General features: G+C 43.2%; 1 protein-coding gene across 1 annotated transcript in view; it reads right to left on the reverse strand.

Moving 5' to 3' along the window:
• LOC124775510 (E3 ubiquitin-protein ligase lubel) overlaps positions 1-20,073 on the reverse strand; it is a 488,311-nt gene that overhangs the window by 353,106 nt on the left and 115,132 nt on the right. The window contains exon 2 of the mRNA XM_047250342.1: positions 10,736-10,822. Coding sequence (XP_047106298.1) covers positions 10,736-10,822 — 87 coding nt within the window. The remainder of the gene's footprint in view (positions 1-10,735; positions 10,823-20,073) is intronic.

Consider the following 20,073-nt stretch of genomic DNA (forward strand, 5'->3'; position numbering starts at 1 on the left):
TAATGAACACTACTGACACTAATAGCTGACGTGAGGTCCATAGCGACGATGTTTGATTCCCATTTTGTGTGCCGCAACTTCCTTCCCATTTGCTAGCCTTAAAAACTGAGTCAGCATACCTCTATAAGGAGTGACCAAGGTGTCGAGTGCAGGAAGTTGATAAAGTGTCAGTATTATACATAGCATAGCTTTGGGAGCAAATTATTCCAGAAAAAAACGGTGTGAAAGTGTTACGTGAAATAATAGATGATTCATTATCGTTATTATTATTTATTTGTGTTACATTTTTACCATACGCCTACTCCGTATTACCTGTATAATCCATCACTGTAAGTAATGCATTGCTGGACAGGGAATTTTTAAGTACCTTTTTAAATAATTTTCTTTATTATACTCCTTAATCTCCGCGGACAATTTATTGCACAGTTTTAATCGTTGGTAGAAAATGTTTTATGTTAAATGTTTATTCTCTCTTGTAAGTTCAGTCTTGATCTTGTTCCATGCTCATGAACAGAGCTGTTTGTGTAGTAACTATTAATGTTATATCTGATGTGTTCAGCTGATTCGTAAACGCACTCACATGATGCAGTTAAAATCCCTATAACATGTGTACAATATGGAACACAAACTGCCAATAATAAAACCCGGAGCGATCGACAACAGTGCGAAGAACGGTAGACAGATGGGTGAAACAGTGGCATGCTGGCGGATGTCCAGATGTTCCAAAAATACTGATTGTTGTTCAGTTTTCCATGTTTAAAATACTGTTATCCAACCACAATATGAGGAGCTTTAGTAAAACATGTTTCGAGACAGCAGGTCAAGAATACTCTAGAAATTAGGCACACCATTAGTACATAGTGATGAGATTAGTTAGTTCACTCACCGATACTGAACTGCAGAAAAAATAGCTTCGACAGTAAATTGGAAGTATTACATCTAAGTGTAACCTTACTTCTTAATTTCTGTTTTCGTTTCATACCCATCGTGATGTAATGATACTATCTTTCTTTTCAATGTTATCGAACTACGTAGAAGAAACAAAAATGTTTGGAAATTACTTTAAACAATGTGCGCTAGCGATATTTTTGTGGTCAGCTATAAACAGTGAAGTGAAATGAAATAATTATTGTTTCATTGCAATGTAGTGGCACTGAAAATACACAACTTTAACTCTAAACATTCAAATGCGTATTTCAGATAACATGAAATATAAAATACGCAATATGCACGTCTGAAAAACACAAATGAAAACATATTTGAGGCGAAAACAATGTACAGAGACGCAAAACGCACGCGGCTCTTCCACCGTGATTAAACCCAACCGTCAAAAGCAATAAATTAATCCTGTCACAGGCAACTGCACTGCGATAAAGCTTCGTTTTAAATCTCCGTGCTTAATTACTGGACTCGTTTTAAACGCGCAGAAAATAAAATTTTCTCGATAGCGTACATTCAACAAATCTAAAACGTGATGTGGACGAACTCGGTGTCTACCTCTTTCGATCCTTTTAAAATACCGTCAGACCGATTTTTTCAAGTGCTTTCCGACAGTTTGCTGGGGAAATCTCGCTGAACGGTTGCACTGAAATGTCAGCAACTATATCAGTGGAGTTCCACTTACAGAAAGAAGATGAAGTCGCATCAGACAAGGTGTGGGCTACAGGAAAGGTTCTCCAGAGCCCTGAAGACATTTCTTTGAGCCATCAACTTCCGACTGGCTCCATGTGGCCCGCCACGACTTTCTTTCCTGTGTCAACCAACTACTGCGACTAAATAGGGTACACGAATTTTTAAGTGGTGTGCCAGCAAGTTGTTGAGATTAGACCAAAGTACTATCGAGTCCCACATGAATGGATGATTTATCCTGTTTCTCCTACTCTCCTGCTGGGTGTTTTCTGATGGTTGAACATCATTAATATGGAAAACATAATTATGGTAATAATAGTAACCAAAGGCGACCTCCTATTTCAAACTGAAACAGATACTTCCATACCTTCGAACACTATTTTCGTTTTACAATAAACTCGAAGCATCACAAGAGTAAAGACACGCCACGTCGCTTGAAGAAAACTACTTATTGAGATGTGTCAGCTCGAAAATTTTTGGCATTTATTTGCACCAAGATAAACTTTTTCCTTTCTTATCCACTGTCAAGAAGAGTGATACCCACAAGTAATAAAGTTTCCTCATGTAGTCTGGTAGCGCAGACATATGAAATACGGTATCTCGTTAAATGACAATAAAAGAGCTGCTAATTTTACGGTCTTCATTAAGATTATGGGTAAACAGTATACTTCAACACCTCGATGTGATCATAGTCATGTAAAGTATGTGTCACATCTATAATGTGTATAATTAAAATGTCGTAGAACATTACACGGCTTCTTCGAGGGCATTACTGCTAAGAAGGAATCCACTCAGAAAGCTTTCAAGACAAATGAAACCCTGAACTGAGATTCGTCTGACCACGTAACACAATTTCAGTACTCGACATCTCACTGTGAAAGTCTCTGGGCAGCAGTGAGCATTTGTCCAGTCTCTTGTGTCAGATGTCGCTTGGTGCGAACTTATAACAACAAATAGAATTTTTGCCGAGCTTTGTAAACAGTAAAAAATAAGCTTTGTTGACAGTATTGTGTTGCAAAATGGTGTAACACAACGGCCCTTCCCAGACTCGGCACATATAGGGACGCACATGTGTGCACCCAAGCAAGGAGTGTAACAAATAGAGCGTAACTTAACAATTTAAAATACACCCGTCTAATTAGCGATTACATTCCCTTTCCTACAGACCAACGCGCGGGAGAAATCTTATTAGAGCTGTTAATTCTATTTCAGATTCCCTAAATTTCGATTGCAAAATAAATGGTTCAAATGGCTCTGAGCACTATGCGACTCAACTTCTGAGGTCATCAGTCGCCTAGAACTTAGAACTAATTCATGCTCGAAACAGCATATCCAGACACTCTGGGATGATGATGGCATTGAAACAGAGGATGACACGCGTAAAGCTGAAATGCTAAACACCTTTTTCCAAAGCTGTTTCACAGAGGAAGACCGCACTGCAGTTCCTTCTCTAAATCCTCGCAAAAACGAAAAAATGGCTGACATCGAAATAAGTGTCCAAGGAATAGAAAAGCAACTGAAATCACTCAACAGAGGAAAGTCCACTGGACCTGACGGGATACCAATTCGATCCTACACAGAGTACGCGAAAGAACTTGCCCCCCTTCTAACAGCCGTGTACCGCAAGTCTCTAGAGGAGCGGAAGGTCCCAAATGATTGGAAAAGAGCACAGGTAGTCCCAGTCTTCAAGAAGGGTCGTCGAGCAGATGCGCAAAACTATAGACCTATATCTATGACATCGATCTGTTGTAGAATTTTAGAACATGTTTTTTGCTCGCGTATCATGACGTTTTTGGAAACCCAGAATCTACTCTGTAGGAATCAACATGGATTCCGGAAACAGCGATCGTGTGAGACCCAACTCGCTTTATTTGTTCCTGAGACCCAGAAAATATTAGATACAGGCTCCCAGATAGATTCTATTTTCCTTGACTTCCGGAAGGCGTTCGATACAGTTCCGCACTGTCGCCTGATAAACAAAGTAAGAGCCTACGGAATATCAGACCAGCTGTGTGGCTGGATTGAAGAGTTTTTAGCAAACAGAACACAGCATGTTGTTCTCAATGGAGACACGTCTACAGACGTTAAAGTAATCTCTGGCGTGCCACAGGGGAGTGTTATGGGACCATTGCTTTTCACAATATATATAAATGACCTAGTAGACAGTGTCGGAAGTTCCATACGGCTTTTCGCGGATGATGCTGTAGTATACAGAGAAGTTGCAGCATTAGAAAATTGTAGCGAAATGCAGGAAGACCTGCAGCGGATAGGCACTTGGTGCAGGGAGTGGCAACTGACCCTTAACATAGGTAAATGTAATGTATTAAGAATACATAGAAAGAAGGATCCTTTATTGTATGATTATATGATAGCGGAACAAACACTGGTAGCAGTTACTTCTGTAAAATATCTGGGAGTATGCGTGCGGAACGATTTGAAGTGGAATGATCACATAAAATTAATTGTTGGTAAGGCGGGTACCAGGTTGAGATTCATTGGGAGAGTCCTTAGAAAATGTAGTCCATCAACAAAGGAGGTGGCTTACAAAACACTCGTTCGACCAATACTTGTGTATTGCTCATCAGTGTGGGGTCCGTACCAGATCGGGTTGACGGAGGAGATAGAGAAGATCCAAAGAAGAGCGGCGCGTTTCGTCACAGGGTTATTTGGTAACCGTGATAGCGTTACGGAGATGTTTAGCAAACTCAAGTGGCAGACTCTGCAACAGAGGCGCTCTGCATCGCGGTGTAGCTTACTCGCTAGTTTTCGAGAGGGTGCGTTTCTGGATGAGGTATCGAATATATTGCTTCCCCCTACTTATACCTCCCGAGGAGATCACGAATGTAAAATTAGAGAGATTCGAGCGCGCACGGAGGCTTTCAGACAGTCGTTCTTCCCGCGAACCATACGCGACTGGAACAGAAAAGGAAGTTAATGACAGTGGCACGTTAAGTGCCCTCCGCCACACACCGTTGGGTGGTTTGCGGAGTGTAAATGTAGATGTAGATGTAGATGTAGAACTAACCTAAGGACATCGCACACATCCATGTCCAAGGCAGGATTCGAACCTGCGACCGTAGTGGTCGCCCGGTTCCAGACTGTAGCGCCTAGAACCGCAAGGCCACTCCGACCGGCGCAAAGTAAATCCTCGCTAAAAATTCCAAGAGGATGGGGACCGTAAACTTATTATTGAAGTACTCAGGAACTGAAATCCTAAATCGGATTTCGGTTGTGATAATTCGGAGAAAAGGTGCTAACTTGCTCAAAATAGTGGTAACTGTTAAAAACGCCGTTAAGATCAAGCAGCTTCTTCCTCTTACTTGCATGGGCACGAGGATACGGTAATGACTGTCAACAGTTGGGACATCCGTCAGCAAAATATGTGGTCAGTTCTCTGTGTTAGTATTTGGTCTCTGCTGCTCCTAGTAGTTGGCAAAGGCTCTACTTTTTTTAGGCTTGCAAGCTCACCGAAGTGCAGGAAGTCCAAGGTCATAAAAGTCCAGAGCTCAGCAGTCCCAAACCCATTACTCGCTCCAGCCTCATTCTGTTAGCTTGCATCTGAAGTGACGACCACTGCGAGATGCTATCGACAAGAACGCGCTTTTCTCTTGCTGCGAACCTCCTCACAGCTAATCACAGTCTTCCTCTTCATTACTTTGAGGAGAACGTCCCAATGTTGGTCGTGTACAGACATCCCGTATTTACTCGCTATGCGCGGCCAAACACCGACAGCACCAGTTACATGGTAAGAAATCACCACAGCCAGCTGCTGTATGACCTTGTTCTTATGGGTTCAGCATTTGCTCTCTGAAGTTGCGGGATCTCTTCATGTATTTTGTCCCAAGCATAATACTAGTGCTGGTTTGTTTGAAACAGCTTAGAATGTTTTAGTATATACTACGTAGGTGCGAAGCCGGTGCTTTCCTCAGTTGAGATCATGTGAGAAGTTAATTTGAATCCCAGAGGCGTCTTCATTTTCTCTGTACATCAAGGCTAGCTCGGTTTCAACTGCGTTGTGTGCCAGTGTGAAGATCATGATGATGATGATGATGATGATGATGAAGTCCCATACTCCTCGACAGAGCGTAGGGGAACGATGCGGGAGACCCGCACCGCCGTACTAGGCAAGGTCCTAGTGGAGGAGGTTTGCCCTTGCCTTCCTCCGACCTAATGGGGATAAATGACGATGATGAAGACGTGAAGATCATACAACCGACATAATCTTGTGTGCGGGACCCCAGCCTCTAAATATTTCGTAAAAGGAAAGATTGTCTGTCGTAGGCGGTGTATTTATACTATATATTTCCTGTATGATTGGCCAGTTTCGATTACTAGGTAATTAGCAAACACACGTACATGGTTCAGTCACATTAATGTGACCACTGTTTATGGTCGACGACAACGTACAATAACCATTCAAAGAGCAGATGGCAGCACTAGCAGTGGACGATATGCCTAGCGTTTCGGGGGGACGTGGGTGTAGTCGTAGTAATGCGGAAACGGAGCGGTTTACCTGACTTACAAATGGCCATGACCATTGGCTTTCGGGCCAATGGTGGAAGCATTTCAAAACGGCTAAGTTTGTAAACTGTTCATGTGCCACAGTGGTTAAAGTACACCACGCATTGCAAAATGGCGCTATCCAAAACCGGCGACGAAGCAACTGTGGTGCACCACAGGCCATAGATATAGGGGTCAACGACGCCTGCGGAGATGAGTACGGACGAATAGACGTGCAACAGTTGAGCAACTGACCGCCCAGATGAACCAAGGGGCTACCAACAAGCGAACGTTGCTGCGTATAGTCCTCCGCAGCAGGTGACTGGTTCATCCGCCCCTGCTGACTACTGTTCATCGACGACGAAGGCCGGAATTTTCACGCCATTATCGCAACTGACCTTTACAGATGAACCGCGTTTTATGTTCCATCGGACAACGGCCGTTGGCCTCTATGGCGTGAAACGTCTGAAAGGACACAGCGGAGACGTGTTTTTGTCGCATTCTGTTGGCGATCTGCTACTGTGGAAGGCACAATGGATCAAAACAAGTAAGCATCTATCCTTGGGAACCATGTCCGCCCCTACTCGCAGTTTGTTTTTCCTCGGTAGGATGACTTCCACCAGCAGGACAATGCAAGGTGTCACACCCCTCTAAGTGTTCGTGCGTGGTTCTAAGAGCGCTAGGTGGAGTTTACGTACATCCCCGACCACCAAAATTCCCGGATTGAAACCCAATAGAGATTCTGTGGGGCAACCACGATCGGGCTGTTCGCGCGATGGATCCTCAACCGACAAAACTAAAGCAACTGGTACTGGAATCTTCTAGAACCCTCGAACCTCACTCACTCTCTTCCTGCACGTTATTTAGGCTTTTGACAGGTGGTCATCTCAATTCAACGGGACTGTCAATCCAAAGGGACCGGGTCCGATTTCCGGCTGGTTCGGAGATTTTCTTCGCTCAGGGACTGGGTGTTGTGTTGTCCTAATCATCATCATTTCATCCCCATCGACGCGCAAGTCGCCGAAGTGGCGTCAAATCGAAAGACTTGCACCAGGCGAACGGTCTACCCGACGGGAGGCCCTCGTCACACGACATTTCATTTTCACTGGGCCGTGTACAACAGCAGTGTACACAATGTCGCATGAGATACTGCATACAAGTCAAATTATCGATCCACTTGTGAAGCCACACTTGAATAACAGCATACTCTGTATCGAAGGCAAACGACAGGGAAATAAAATATGCAACAAATCCACATACTGTATAACTGTCGGACGAAAATTGCGTCTTTTCACTACAAGGGCTCACCGAATCACATGCGAGCCACATCTGATGTGACCTGCATCGGTTCATTTACATCTATTTCATTAAAAAGTTTGTCAGTACAAACTGTTAAGATTTAGATGAAAGATTCCCACGCAAGGAAGCGGATTCGGGGACAATCCGATTTTACTCTCTAGTAGCGGCTGCAAAGGTTTTATCAGATCTGGGTATTACTTTGGGTAGATACCCAGGGCCTGTTCGGTGAATTCTGACGTTCCGGTTTCCTAGTGTTAATCTCTTGAGCGCATCTGCAGGGGTTCTATCTACTGAGCACAAATATCAACAAGCAACCCGTCTTTTCGTTATCCTGAAACGTGAGAAATTTCGAACGATTTCGACAGCATTTCTGTCTGTCCAATCCTGTGCCATTGCCCCCCCCCCCCTGCCCCACCGCTTCCCAAAAGTCACAGTGTGTATTACGTCTTCCAATAGTAAAAGGTCGTTCAAACTGAGTACCAATGTAATAAATTATTTATGCGTATTTGTACACGGTGTCAGGGAAATCGCTACAGCGTTCCCCTCTATTGTACAATCGCAATCGTTGCCTTGGCTACAAGTAAGATCTCGCCTCTCCAACGGAGATTGGGCTGAGACAAAGAACTTTGAATTCTTATCACTCGCTTCTTGGCTATTGTCCTGTGCTAACTGTGCAGTTCTAAGATGTAACTATCGCTTTTTGCTAGTAGCAGGAGACATTAGTTTCATATTTCAAATCCTATACTCTGAGAAACTCGCATTTAACTCGTTCTTTCTTTATCTTGGGCGTGGGGTTCATGGGATTATTTCTCTTAGTAATTTGAAAATGCGAGTAGTGCAGATGATGATTTTCTTCTCCTTTCAGTCTACCTAACGATGTCAGCCAAAGACCCACATAATTAGCTTCAGTATTTGATGTGAATTTTCTGCGTATTTGTTACTCAAGAGTAACATTTCAGTTACATTCCATTATGTTTTTTTTTAATTTTCAATAAAAGTTAGGTAATTGTGCAATCGACTTCTATTTGTGAAATATATATCCTGTAACTTCTCAAATAACTAGGCGACTCTTATTTAGCTAATATAGTCAGGAATACATTACGTTGTTGTTTCAATGTCATGGTGTTTCCATTGTGTCCCAAATTATGACTGGAATGTTGCATAATATGCAAAGCTGTTAATCATGGTGAAGAGTGGGTAGTGCTCGCACGTTTTTATTTCAGATAAACCAATTATTTATTTCCATTAGTTCACAATGCACAGCAAACGAGAATGGAACAGAACATCAAAATGAATCTCTTGTGCCAATATGTAACACATCAAATGTGATTCAACAAAGAAAAATTACTATAAAAATATTTTTAAAACAGAAAAAAAACAATGTTATGTCAGTGGTATGTTATTTACACCGCATTAAAATTTCTCCATAATAATGCGCATACAGTCCTAAACCGTATCAATACACTACTAGCCATTAAAATTGCTACACCACGCAGATGACGTGCTACAAACGCAAAATTTAACCGACGGGAAGAAGATACTGTGATATGCAAATGATTAGATTTTCAGAGCATTCACACAAGGTTGGCGCCGGTGGCGACACCTACAACGTGCTGACATGAGGAAAGTTTCTAACCGATTTCTCATACACAAACAGCAGTTGACCGGCGTCGACCGGCGTTGCCTGGTGAAACGTTGTTGTGATGCCTCGTATAAGGAGGAGAAATGCGTACTATCACGTTTCCGACTTCGATAAAGGTCGGATTGTAGCCTATCGCGATTGCGGTTTATCTTATCGCGACATTGGTGCTCGCGTTGGTCGAGATCCAATGACTGTTAGCGGAATATGGAATCGGTGGGTTCAGGAGGGTAATACGGAACGCCGTGCTGGATCCCAACGGCCTCGTATCACTAAAAATGGTTCAAATGGTTCTGAGCACCATGCGATTTAACTTCTGAGGTCATCAGTCGCCTAGAACTTAGAAGTAATTAAACCTAACTAAGCTAAGGACATCACACACATCCATGCCCGAGGCAGGATTCGTACCTGGGACCGTAGCGGTCACTCGGCTCCAGGCTGTAGCGCCTAGAACCGCACGGCCACCCCTCCGGCCTCGTATCACTAGCAGTCGAGATGACAGGCATCTTATACGCATGGCTGTAACGGATCGTGCAGCCACATCTCGATCCCTGAGTCAACAGATGGGGACGTTTGCAAGACGACAACCATCCGCACGAACAGTTCGACGACGTTTGCAGCAGCATGGACTATCAGCTCGGAGACCATGGCTGCGGTTACCCTTGACGCTGCATCACAGACAGGAGCGCCTGCGATGGTGTGCTCAACGACGAACCTGGGTGCACGAATGGCAAAACGTCATTTTTTCGGATGAATCCAGGTTCTGTTTATAGCATCATAATGGTCGCATCCATGTTTGGCGACATCGCGGTGAATGCACATTGGAAGCGTGTATTCGTCATCGCCATACTGGCATATCACCCGCCGTGGTGGTATGGGGTGCCATTGGTTACACGTCTCGGTCACCTCTTGTTCACACTGACGGCACTTCGAACAGTGGATGTTGCATTTCAGATGTGTTACGACCCATGGCTCTACCCTTCATTCGATTCCTGCGTAACCCTACGTTTCAGTAGGATAATGCACGACCGCATGTTGCAGTTCCTCTACGGGCCTTTCTGGATACAGAAAATGTTCGACTGCTGCCCTGGCCAGCACATTCTCCAGATCTCTCACCAACTGAAAACGTCTGGTCAATGGTGGTCGTACAACTGGCTCGTCATAATAAGCCAATCACTACTCTTGATGAACTGTGGTATCGTGTTGAAGCTGCATGGGCAGCTGTACCTGTACACGCCATCCAAGACCTGTTTGAGTCAATGCCCAGGCGTATCAAGGCCGTTATTACGGCCAGAGGTGGTTGTTCTGGGTACTGTTTTCTCAGGAACTATGCACCCAAATTGTTTGAAAATGTAATCACATGTCAGTTCTAGTATAGTATATTTGTGCAATGAATACCCGTTTATCATCTGCATTTCTTCTTGGTGTAGCAATTTTAATGGCCAGTAGTGTATTTACAATTCAAAACTGATAACGGTTAATTTTCCCTGGATGACTTCACCAGTACGGCTGTGGGGCTCCTGACTGAGAGACAACCTTAGCACGTGCTTTAAGGCCAAAGTGTCTCTGGTATTTCGAGCTAACTCTGAAATGCGCCATGCCACGTAGATGTCGTAGTCATGTGCAGACTCGATCGCTGCGCTGGCGTGGTGAGGGCAGTGAACTTACCACCCAGGCAGGCATCGCCCTGGCCGCGCGAAGACGCGTCGACGGGTTCGAGATGGCCATCGGCCGCCATCGCTCGCTGCCGGCGCTCTGTAAAACAAAAACACCTGGTTAGCAACACATTGACTCAATTACTCACAAGATTCGCTTCACAAATGGTGATGCAAACTTGCTACAAAGAGGCTACAGGTATGCAGAAGACATAATCCTTCTAGCGGACGAATAAGAATTGTAAAACCGGTAGATGTTACTGACACCAAAGGAAAGAGCTACGGAATGAAATTCAATACAAAGGAAACAAAAGTGATACAATTTTGAGGAAATAAAAGGGTAAAGATAATGCTGAATGAACTAAAGCCGGCCGCTGTGGACGAGCAGTTCTAAACGCTTCAGTTCGGAACCGCGCTGCTGCTACGGTCGTAGGTTCGAACCCTGCCTCGGGCATGGATGTGTGTGATGTCCTTAGGTTAGTTATGTTTACGTAGTTCTAAGTCTAGGGGACTGATGACCTCAGATGTTAAGTTCCATAGTGGTTAGAGCCATTTGAACCATTTGAACTAAAATCGTACCCACGGTGAAAGATGCATTTCGTAAGTAAAAGAGTTCCAGAAGCAATACGAACAAAGATATGAGGAGAAATGTGATAAAGTGTTTCAAATGGAATGCTTATCTTTGTTGTGCTTAAACGTAGATAAAGAAGAAGAAATATATAGCAAGGCTGAAGACTATTGGGATGCCGACGAGGAGGAGAACAGAGATAATAAGTCACGGAGATAATAAGTTGGATAGGTGAGGCTGGAAAATGAGGAGGCACTGATAAGAATGGGAAAACAGAAACAATTTCTTAATGTGTTAAAAAGAAGGGGAAAACTGGATAGAACTCATATTAAGAAAGAAGAAGAGGCTTCTAAAAACAATCTTTGAAGGGTATATAGAAGGGTAATTGACGCCATGGAGGAAGCGATTTCAGATTGTAGATGATATGGTGGACAGCATCACATACAGCAGCTATAGGAAGAAAGCGATGGATCGTCAAAAGTGGTGACGCAAAGGAGCTTCTACCATAGCAGAAAACCGATGTTAATGATGAAAGTTTTTTGCAGTGAGATAAACAAAATGAAACTGTTCCTACTGCCAAGGACTATTTGTCGTAGGATATTATTACGCAATTGTTTTCTAACTTCGAACTGTGTCGCTACACTGAGAAATTTACTGCAGTCATTCATAACTCTCACACAGAAAATGTCGTGTGTGTGGTCGAGTAAAATAAAAGGAGACTAACGCCGCAAATTTGTGCATACAGCAGGTACGTTCAAAGTAGGACCTGACTGAATACACAGGTCTGCATTCGTTCCCTCCACTGATAGGAACATTTCTATATGATTCTAGCTCGTAAAGCTATACGAGCAGGCTATAAAACACCTGGAAATATTAGATGAAATGAGGCTACTCTTACTCGTCAGCAAAGAGAAAAAATAGAAACTTCGATCACGAGATGAAAATTCACATCCAGCAGTTGTTACTACAGAAAAGGATTACATCGTTTCGCATACCTCCAACAGAGCTGGCAAGCACTTTAAAACCCTGACAAAACTGCGTGTTTGTTACCTACTGTGCGCTCACCGTGTGAACACTGCGTGTGGCAAACGGGAACTATTGCAGGACTTCTAGTGGAGGTTCAGCACATTCATCGACGGTCCAGATGTCGCATCAAGTAATTTTCAATCGATTGTTTAATGACTGCGTGGGTGGAAGGACTTTCATAAATTACTACCAATTACATGAGGAAAGAAGAAAGGAGGATTAGTGTATAACGCTGCGTCTACGAAATGTCAGAGACGGAGTTAAAGCTCGATTTGAGGTAGGATGGGGTATGAAATCTGATTTAGACTTTTCAATGGAACCGTTCCAGCATTACTTGCCTAAGCGAATTTTATAAACACTGGGACACTTAAAGTTGATTGTCCGAAGAGGCTCTGAAACCCGCTTCCCCCAAATGCAAGTCAAATATTTTAACCACTACACAGTCTACTTGATGATGTTCAAAATGCAGTGATAAAGTGGTAGAAAGAAAATATTTCTACGAAATTGAAATAAATAAGCTTGTTCCCAGAGTCAGAAAAATGTACGTGTATCACAGACAATTTCGTGGAAAACTATTCCAACGTATGTTATCATTATCTATTAATTTCCTAGGAAAGTAAATAGTCAAAAGAGAACTTCAGTACTTGCAGTTTTTTTTTTTTTTTTTTTTTTGCTTTCCGACTAAAAGCCAGTAATTAAGGGCATAATAGCACGGTAAGAGATATTAGGACGGCAACCAAGGCATAAGGTCCGTCATTTCTCCTGCGTTTCTTTCATGAATGGGACAGGCAAAGAATTGGGTGCATTGTGCATTGTTCGTACGGTTTTTTGCTTTATAGCTGTAGGCCATAGAACTGTCTTTCAGGGATACAGGACCGTCATATCTGACACCTTTTAGACACCCAACTTCCGTTCGTTACCTTGTGTTAGGTTCTATAATTGCTCTGTGCCAAACTTTTTTAGTTCATCTTCGACCAAAACATTAGGGTCTACAAGCTGCCTCAGGTAACACAAGCATCTGCAGCTCGTTTTCTTTTTACGTAGGATTTGATGTCCATTTTAAGTGCAGTGAATTGAGCAGGGGATCCTGCACGATGACGTCTTCAAGAACCAGTTGTGGGACTGCCGATGATCTCCAAATCAATAGTCAACTGAACCAGAGTTATCGTTTCACAGCAGTGTTGCCTGCCTGTTTGTTCTTGTCATTCATATAGCTACGAAGTGATGCTCACATAATTGTTGTCCATAAGAAACTTCTCCTTAAGACATTATCAGATATAGCTTGAGCGAAGAGAAAAACGCAGACAACGGATTGCATTCTACACTCTTGAACCACTAGTTCACTGTTATGTGACCTTAGCTTAAGTACTACCTTTCTGTAATTACGTTCGTGGACGGGCGCCAGTGAAAGCTCGGGAGACCTCGAGAGGTGGTGTAAATAGCTGTACAGTCAACGTAGCGACCCCGTAGCCCACTCTCTCTTTGGCACCTGTGCAATAACAACTATCTAAAACTTTGTCTGTAGGTATTCCGCTCGTCAACGCAGCCGAGGGACCTCGAGAGGTGTCTTATTCAGCAGGAGGAATACGCCCGTCAATTTTGGGATCATATAAAAGTCTACAGTTTTCAGACGCCACGTTGAGATTCATTGGAAGAATCTCAATTAAATGTAACTCCTCCTCAAAAGACGTGGCTGACAAAACACTTGTTCGACCTATTGTTGAGTACCGATGTGACCCTTGCCACGTTAGAATGATTGAAGAGACAGGGAAGCTGCAACGAACAACAGCGTGTTTTTTCACAGGATCGTTTAGCTGGTGTGACTGTTTTACGGAATATACTCAACAAATTCCATTGACAGATGCTGTAAGAGAGGCGGCGTGCACCACGGAGACGTTTACTGTTGACGTTCCGAGAGCTTATTGAAATATCCATTTTTATTTCGTCGTAAATATATATAATTCTTGGAATGATTAATTTTTCGTTGTTATATTAACTATAATCCTTGTCAAAGATGATCTTAGATCGCTGGAGCGACTCTGTCTCCCAGCGCTTGTTTCACACGATTCGATTTTCTCATGTATAATATATACCCTCGCATGTCAGCGGTATTAAGCTAAAGGTCGAACCTGCAGTACAGTCTAATATAACATTCAATTACTAATAATCTATCTTTATAATAATTTACAATGATAATAACATAATTTAAAACCTACAATTTATATTTTATCGGACGTCGTACGTTCAAAGAAGAATCAGGTAACATATTATTTCCTACCAAATACGTCTGGTGGAATGACCACTACTAGAAAATGAAAGAAATTAGAGCCCATAGAGACGATTACCGACAATTATTATTCACATGTGTTGTTGCTACTGTTGCGGTCAGCAGTCCGAAGACTGGTTTGATAAGGCTCTCCACACTGACCTATCCTGTGCAACCTCGTCATCTTCGAATCTCTATTGCAACCCACATCCATTTGAACCTGCTTACTGCACTCGTCTCTTGGTCTCCGTCTGCAATTGTATCCCGTTCCCCTGCAATACAACCAACCCCGTCTAATTTTCAGTATTCTTCTCTAGAACTACATTTCAAAAGCTTTTATACTCTTCTTGCCTTAACTTCTTACAGTCCATGTTTCGCTTCCGTACAAGACTACACTCCAGGCAAATACCTTCAGAAAAGGCTTCCTAACACTTAAATTTATATTCGGTGTTAACAAATTTCCCTTCTTCAGAAACTCTTTTCTTGCCATTTCCAATCTACATTTTGTATCCCCTCTACTTCATTTTACTACCCGAATAGTAAAATGCATTCCGTTCATCTGCACTTCCGAGTCCTTTGCTTTCTCTCAGAGAACAGCAATGTCATAGGCAAAATACAAAGCGCATATTTCTGCTCCCTGAACTGTAATTCCTTCTCTGAATTTTTCTTTGACTTGGTATGCCGCTCGCTCAATATACAGGTTGCATAACATCAGGGATAGGCTGCAGTCCTGTCTCACTCCTTTCTCAACCACTGCTTCACTTACATGTCTTTCAACTCTTATAACCGCCATCTTGTTTCTGTATAAACTGTAAATAGCCTTTCGTTCCCTGTATTTTATCGCTGCTACCTTCAGTATTTCAACGAGAGCCTTACTATTAGCATTGTCAAGAACTTTCTACAAAGGCTATAAACGTAGGTTTGCCTTTCTTTAACCTATTTTCTAGAATAATTCATAGGGTCAGTATTGCCTCACGTGTTCCTACAATTCCCAGAAAACCAAACTGATCTTTACCGAGGTCGGCCCCTACGAGTTTTTTTCCATTTTTCTGTAAATAATTCGTATCAGTATTTTGCAACCACGGTGTATAAAAGTGATAGTTTGATAATATTTACACTTGTCAGCTTTCTTTGGAACTGGAATTATTATATTTTTCTTGAAGTCTGAGGGTATTTCGGCTATCCCATACATCCTGGACAACAAATGGAAGAGCTTTGTTGTGCCTGGCTCTCCCACGCCTATTAGTAGTTTGGATGGAATTTCGTCTAGTCTAGGAGCCTTGTTTCGACTGAGGTCCCTCAGTGCCCTATCAAATTCTTCTCGCAGTTTCGTACCTCCCATCTCATCTGTATCTACGTCCTCTTCTAGTTCTATGATATTGCTTTCACGTTCATCTCTCTCTTGTACAGACCCTCTATATACTCCTTCCACCATTCAGCTTCCCCTTCTTTGTTTCGGACTGGTTTTCCATCTGAGCTCTTCATATTCATACAGCTGCTTCTATTTTTCTCCAATGGCCTCTTTCATTTTCCTGCAGACAGTATCTTTCTTTCCCTTATGATTCTAAATCCTTACATTTGTCCTCTAACCATTCCTGCTTAGTCATTTTGCACTTTCTGTCAGTCTCATTTCTTAAACGTTTGTATTCCATTTCGCCTGCTTCATTTGCTGCATTTTTATATTTTCAACTTTCATCAATTAATTTCAATATCTCCTCTGTTGTCCAGGGATTTCTACTGGCCTTGTCTTTTCCCCTAGTTGGTCCCCTGTTGTCTTCACTGTTTCATCTCTTAAAGATATCCGTTGGTCTTCTACCGTAATCGTTTCCCCTGATTCAGTCAATTGTTCCTAATACTGCCTCTGAAACTCTCAACAGACACTCGTTCTTTCAACTTATGAAGGTCCCACATCCTTATTTTCTTACTTTCTTCGCTCTTAGCATAAGCAAATGGAACAACGAAGGTGAGGAAAGATAGTGATTCCAGAAGTACTCACAACCCACACCGGAGGCTGGCTTGCTCAGTATAGCCGCTGAAGTACATTGGACTATTGTGCTACTAAACGAAAACGCTCACTCACATATGGGCCAATGGGTGACACATGATATACAAGCGTTATACTCGTATTATTAATTCTTTTAACCCTGCTTACTCCCTTCGATTCCCATTTTTTTTCCCGGCCTTCTGGGCAATATCTTCCAGTGGCGATAACACGCATGCAGATGGCAGACGCTGACTCCAATTCCAGGCACTATACTTCTACGACACAGGAATACCAAAAGATGCTTCGAAAGAACGAGGAGTGTTACATTTATGATAGTGAACGTGTTGAGAAATAGCTCAATGATTCCTGTATGTGTTCTATTACTAGTTTACAAGCAACCATGTTTTCTTTTTGTTTACAGCTCTTTGGAAATTCACTCTGATATTAATCACTTATCTCTTGATACTTTTTCTGTCAATATAGGAAGTTAACAAATCAATATTTGTTTTACGTCAGCTTTCATGCTCGATGTAGCTATTGCAGAGAACCATGTCGATGATTTCCAGAGCATAGTTGATAACTTATACTAGTGATTTTCCTCTGATGACGTCAACAAAACAATGTTGCTATTCTGAAGTGCGATACTCCGTCTGAACAGGTTTTGAAGGCCCAACGGTACCGACCGCTCGCCGTGGCATCCTAAGCCCCTAGGCGTCACTGGACATGGATGTGGAGGGGCATGTGGTCAGCACACCGCTGGTCCAGTCGTTGTCAGTTTTCGTGACCAGAGCCACTACTTCTCAATCAAGTACATCCTCAGTTGCCCTCACAAGGACTGAGTGAACCCCGCGTACCAAGAGCACTCGACAGACTGGGATGGTCACCTATCCAACTGCTATCCATGCAGGCTCCGCGAAGTGTGCTAACCCTCTGTGTACTCTGATTTACAATATACACTCCTGGAAATGGAAAAAAGAACACATTGACACCGGTGTGTCAGACCCACCATACTTGCTCCGGACACTGCGAGAGGGCTGTACAAGCAATGATCACACGCACGGCACAGAGGACACACCAGGAACCGCGGTGTTGGCCGTTGAATGGCGCTAGCTGCGCAGCATTTGTGCACCGCCGCCGTCAGTGTCAGCCAGTTTGCCGTGGCATACGGAGCTCCATCGCAGTCTTTAACACTGGTAGCATGCCGCGACAGCGTGGACGTGAACCGTATGTGCAGTTGACGGACTTTGAGCGAGGGCGTATAGTGGGCATGCGGGAGGCCAGGTGGACGTACCGCCGAATTGCTCAACACGTGGGGCGTGAGGTCTCCACAGTACATCGATGTTGTCGCCAGTGGTCGGCGGAAGGTGCACGTGCCCGTCGACCTGGGACCGGACCGCAGCGACGCACGGATGCACGCCAAGACCGTAGGATCCTACGCAGTGCCGTAGGGGACCGCACTGCCACTTCCCAGCAAATTAGGGACACTGTTGCTCCTGGGGTATCGGCGAGGGCCTTTCGCAACCGTCTCCATGAAGCTGGGCTACGGTCCCGCACACCGTTAGGCCGTCTTCCGCTCACGCCCCAACATCGTGCAGCCCGCCTCCAGTGGTGTCGCGACAGGCGTGAATGGAGGGACGAATGGAGACGTGTCGTCTTCAGCGATGAGAGTCGCTTCTGCCTTGGTGCCAATGATGGTCGTATGCGTGTTTGGCGCCGTGCAGGTGAGCGCCACAATCAGGACTGCATACGACCGAGGCACACAGGGCCAACACCCGGCATCATGGTGTGGGGAGCGATCTCCTACACTGGCCGTACACCACTGGTGATCGTCGAGGGGACACTGAATAGTGCACGGTACATCCAAACCGTCATCGAACCCATCGTTCTACCATTCCTAGACCGGCAAGGGAACTTGCTGTTCCAACAGGACAATGCACGTCCGCATGTATCCCGTGCCACCCAACGTGCTCTAGAAGGTGTAAGTCAACTACCCTGGCCAGCAAGATCTCCGGATCTGTCCCCCATTGAGCATGTTTGGGACTGGATGAAGCGTCGTCTCGCGCGGTCTGCACGTCCAGCACGAACGCTGGTCCAACTGAGGCGCCAGGTGGAAATGGCATGGCAAGCCGTTCCACAGGACTACATCCAGCATCTCTACGATCGTCTCCATGGGAGAATAGCAGCCTGCATTGCTGCGAAAGGTGGATATACACTGTACTAGTGCCGATATTGTGCATGCTCTGTTGCCTGTGTCTATGTGCCTGTGGTTCTGTCAGTGTGATCATGTGATGTATCTGACCCCAGGAATGTGTCAATAAAGTTTCCCCTTCCTGGGACAATGAATTCACGGTGTTCTTATTTCAATTTCCAGGAGTGTATTTAACCAATTATCCTTACGCTGTACTGAAACTAAAATGGACAGTAAAAGTGAATAATGGAGTGGTCATTGCTGGCACGGTTGTTATAATATAAAACCCTATCGATAGTGTTGGTGACAGTATTATTTTGTGAACTAAGCTAACTTCATTGAAGAAGGTAATATTTGAGGGAATGAAATAACAAAACCCTACATCAATAAGTTTTTATTTTATGGCGTTAAACAGGTGTCTTCGGGAATACAAATATCAATTCGTTCTCGTAGAACTCGGGACACTTTTTCTATATAGCAAAGATGTACTACAGCTGAAGAATCTCACAAATATACTTTTGTAATACAGAATCGTTCCGTTACCTACGGTGTAACAAATAAAATATCGTGGAAACAATGTTAACAAGTTTTTCTCAAAGGCTGCACATCTCAGTTACGATTCGCGATTTTGTAAAGCTGCTGCCCCAGCTGTGAGTGTTGAGGACTCTTCGTAACTTCAAGCGACATGTAGCTTTGACAGTAAGATTGCGTATGGGAGGAATAGGATTCCGATAGCTTTCTGGGGATCCTGTTTGTCCTTATCCAACATATACTGTTGAGTCTTCGATGAAATGTCCATAAGATATTAAAATACAGTAGAATCCCTCTAATCCGTCACCTTAGGGACAGGGACCATGGTCGGAACGAAAAAAAGGTCGGATTATCCGAAAAATCTAACATTCATTGCAAAAAATATAAAAAGTCATTTAGTACAAAAAATTAAACGATTTAAGAACTAAAAGACGTTTACAGCAATATAAAAAGATGTTTTCTACACAGTGTTAAACAATATATTAACTAAAAAAGTCTACAAACACTAAAATATGTATTGGTTTTAAAAGGAAAAACAACAAACAAGTTACAGGACTGTACTGTACTTAATAACGTATAAACGATATATACTGTAAACTAAAAAAATGTTTATAGCACTATATATAAAAAAGAAATTTTTTACAAAGAAATAAACTACTGTATGTATAAACTAAGAAATAATTATACTGTATGTATTGCTTTTACAGCAAAAACGAAAACAAATTACTTGGAAAAAAGTCAGTGATACATTTTTCTTTAGCAGATGTTATTCTAGATTTAGCATCAGT

Source organism: Schistocerca piceifrons, chromosome 2 (genome assembly GCF_021461385.2).
Source record: "Schistocerca piceifrons isolate TAMUIC-IGC-003096 chromosome 2, iqSchPice1.1, whole genome shotgun sequence".
Taxonomy (NCBI): domain Eukaryota; kingdom Metazoa; phylum Arthropoda; class Insecta; order Orthoptera; family Acrididae; genus Schistocerca; species Schistocerca piceifrons.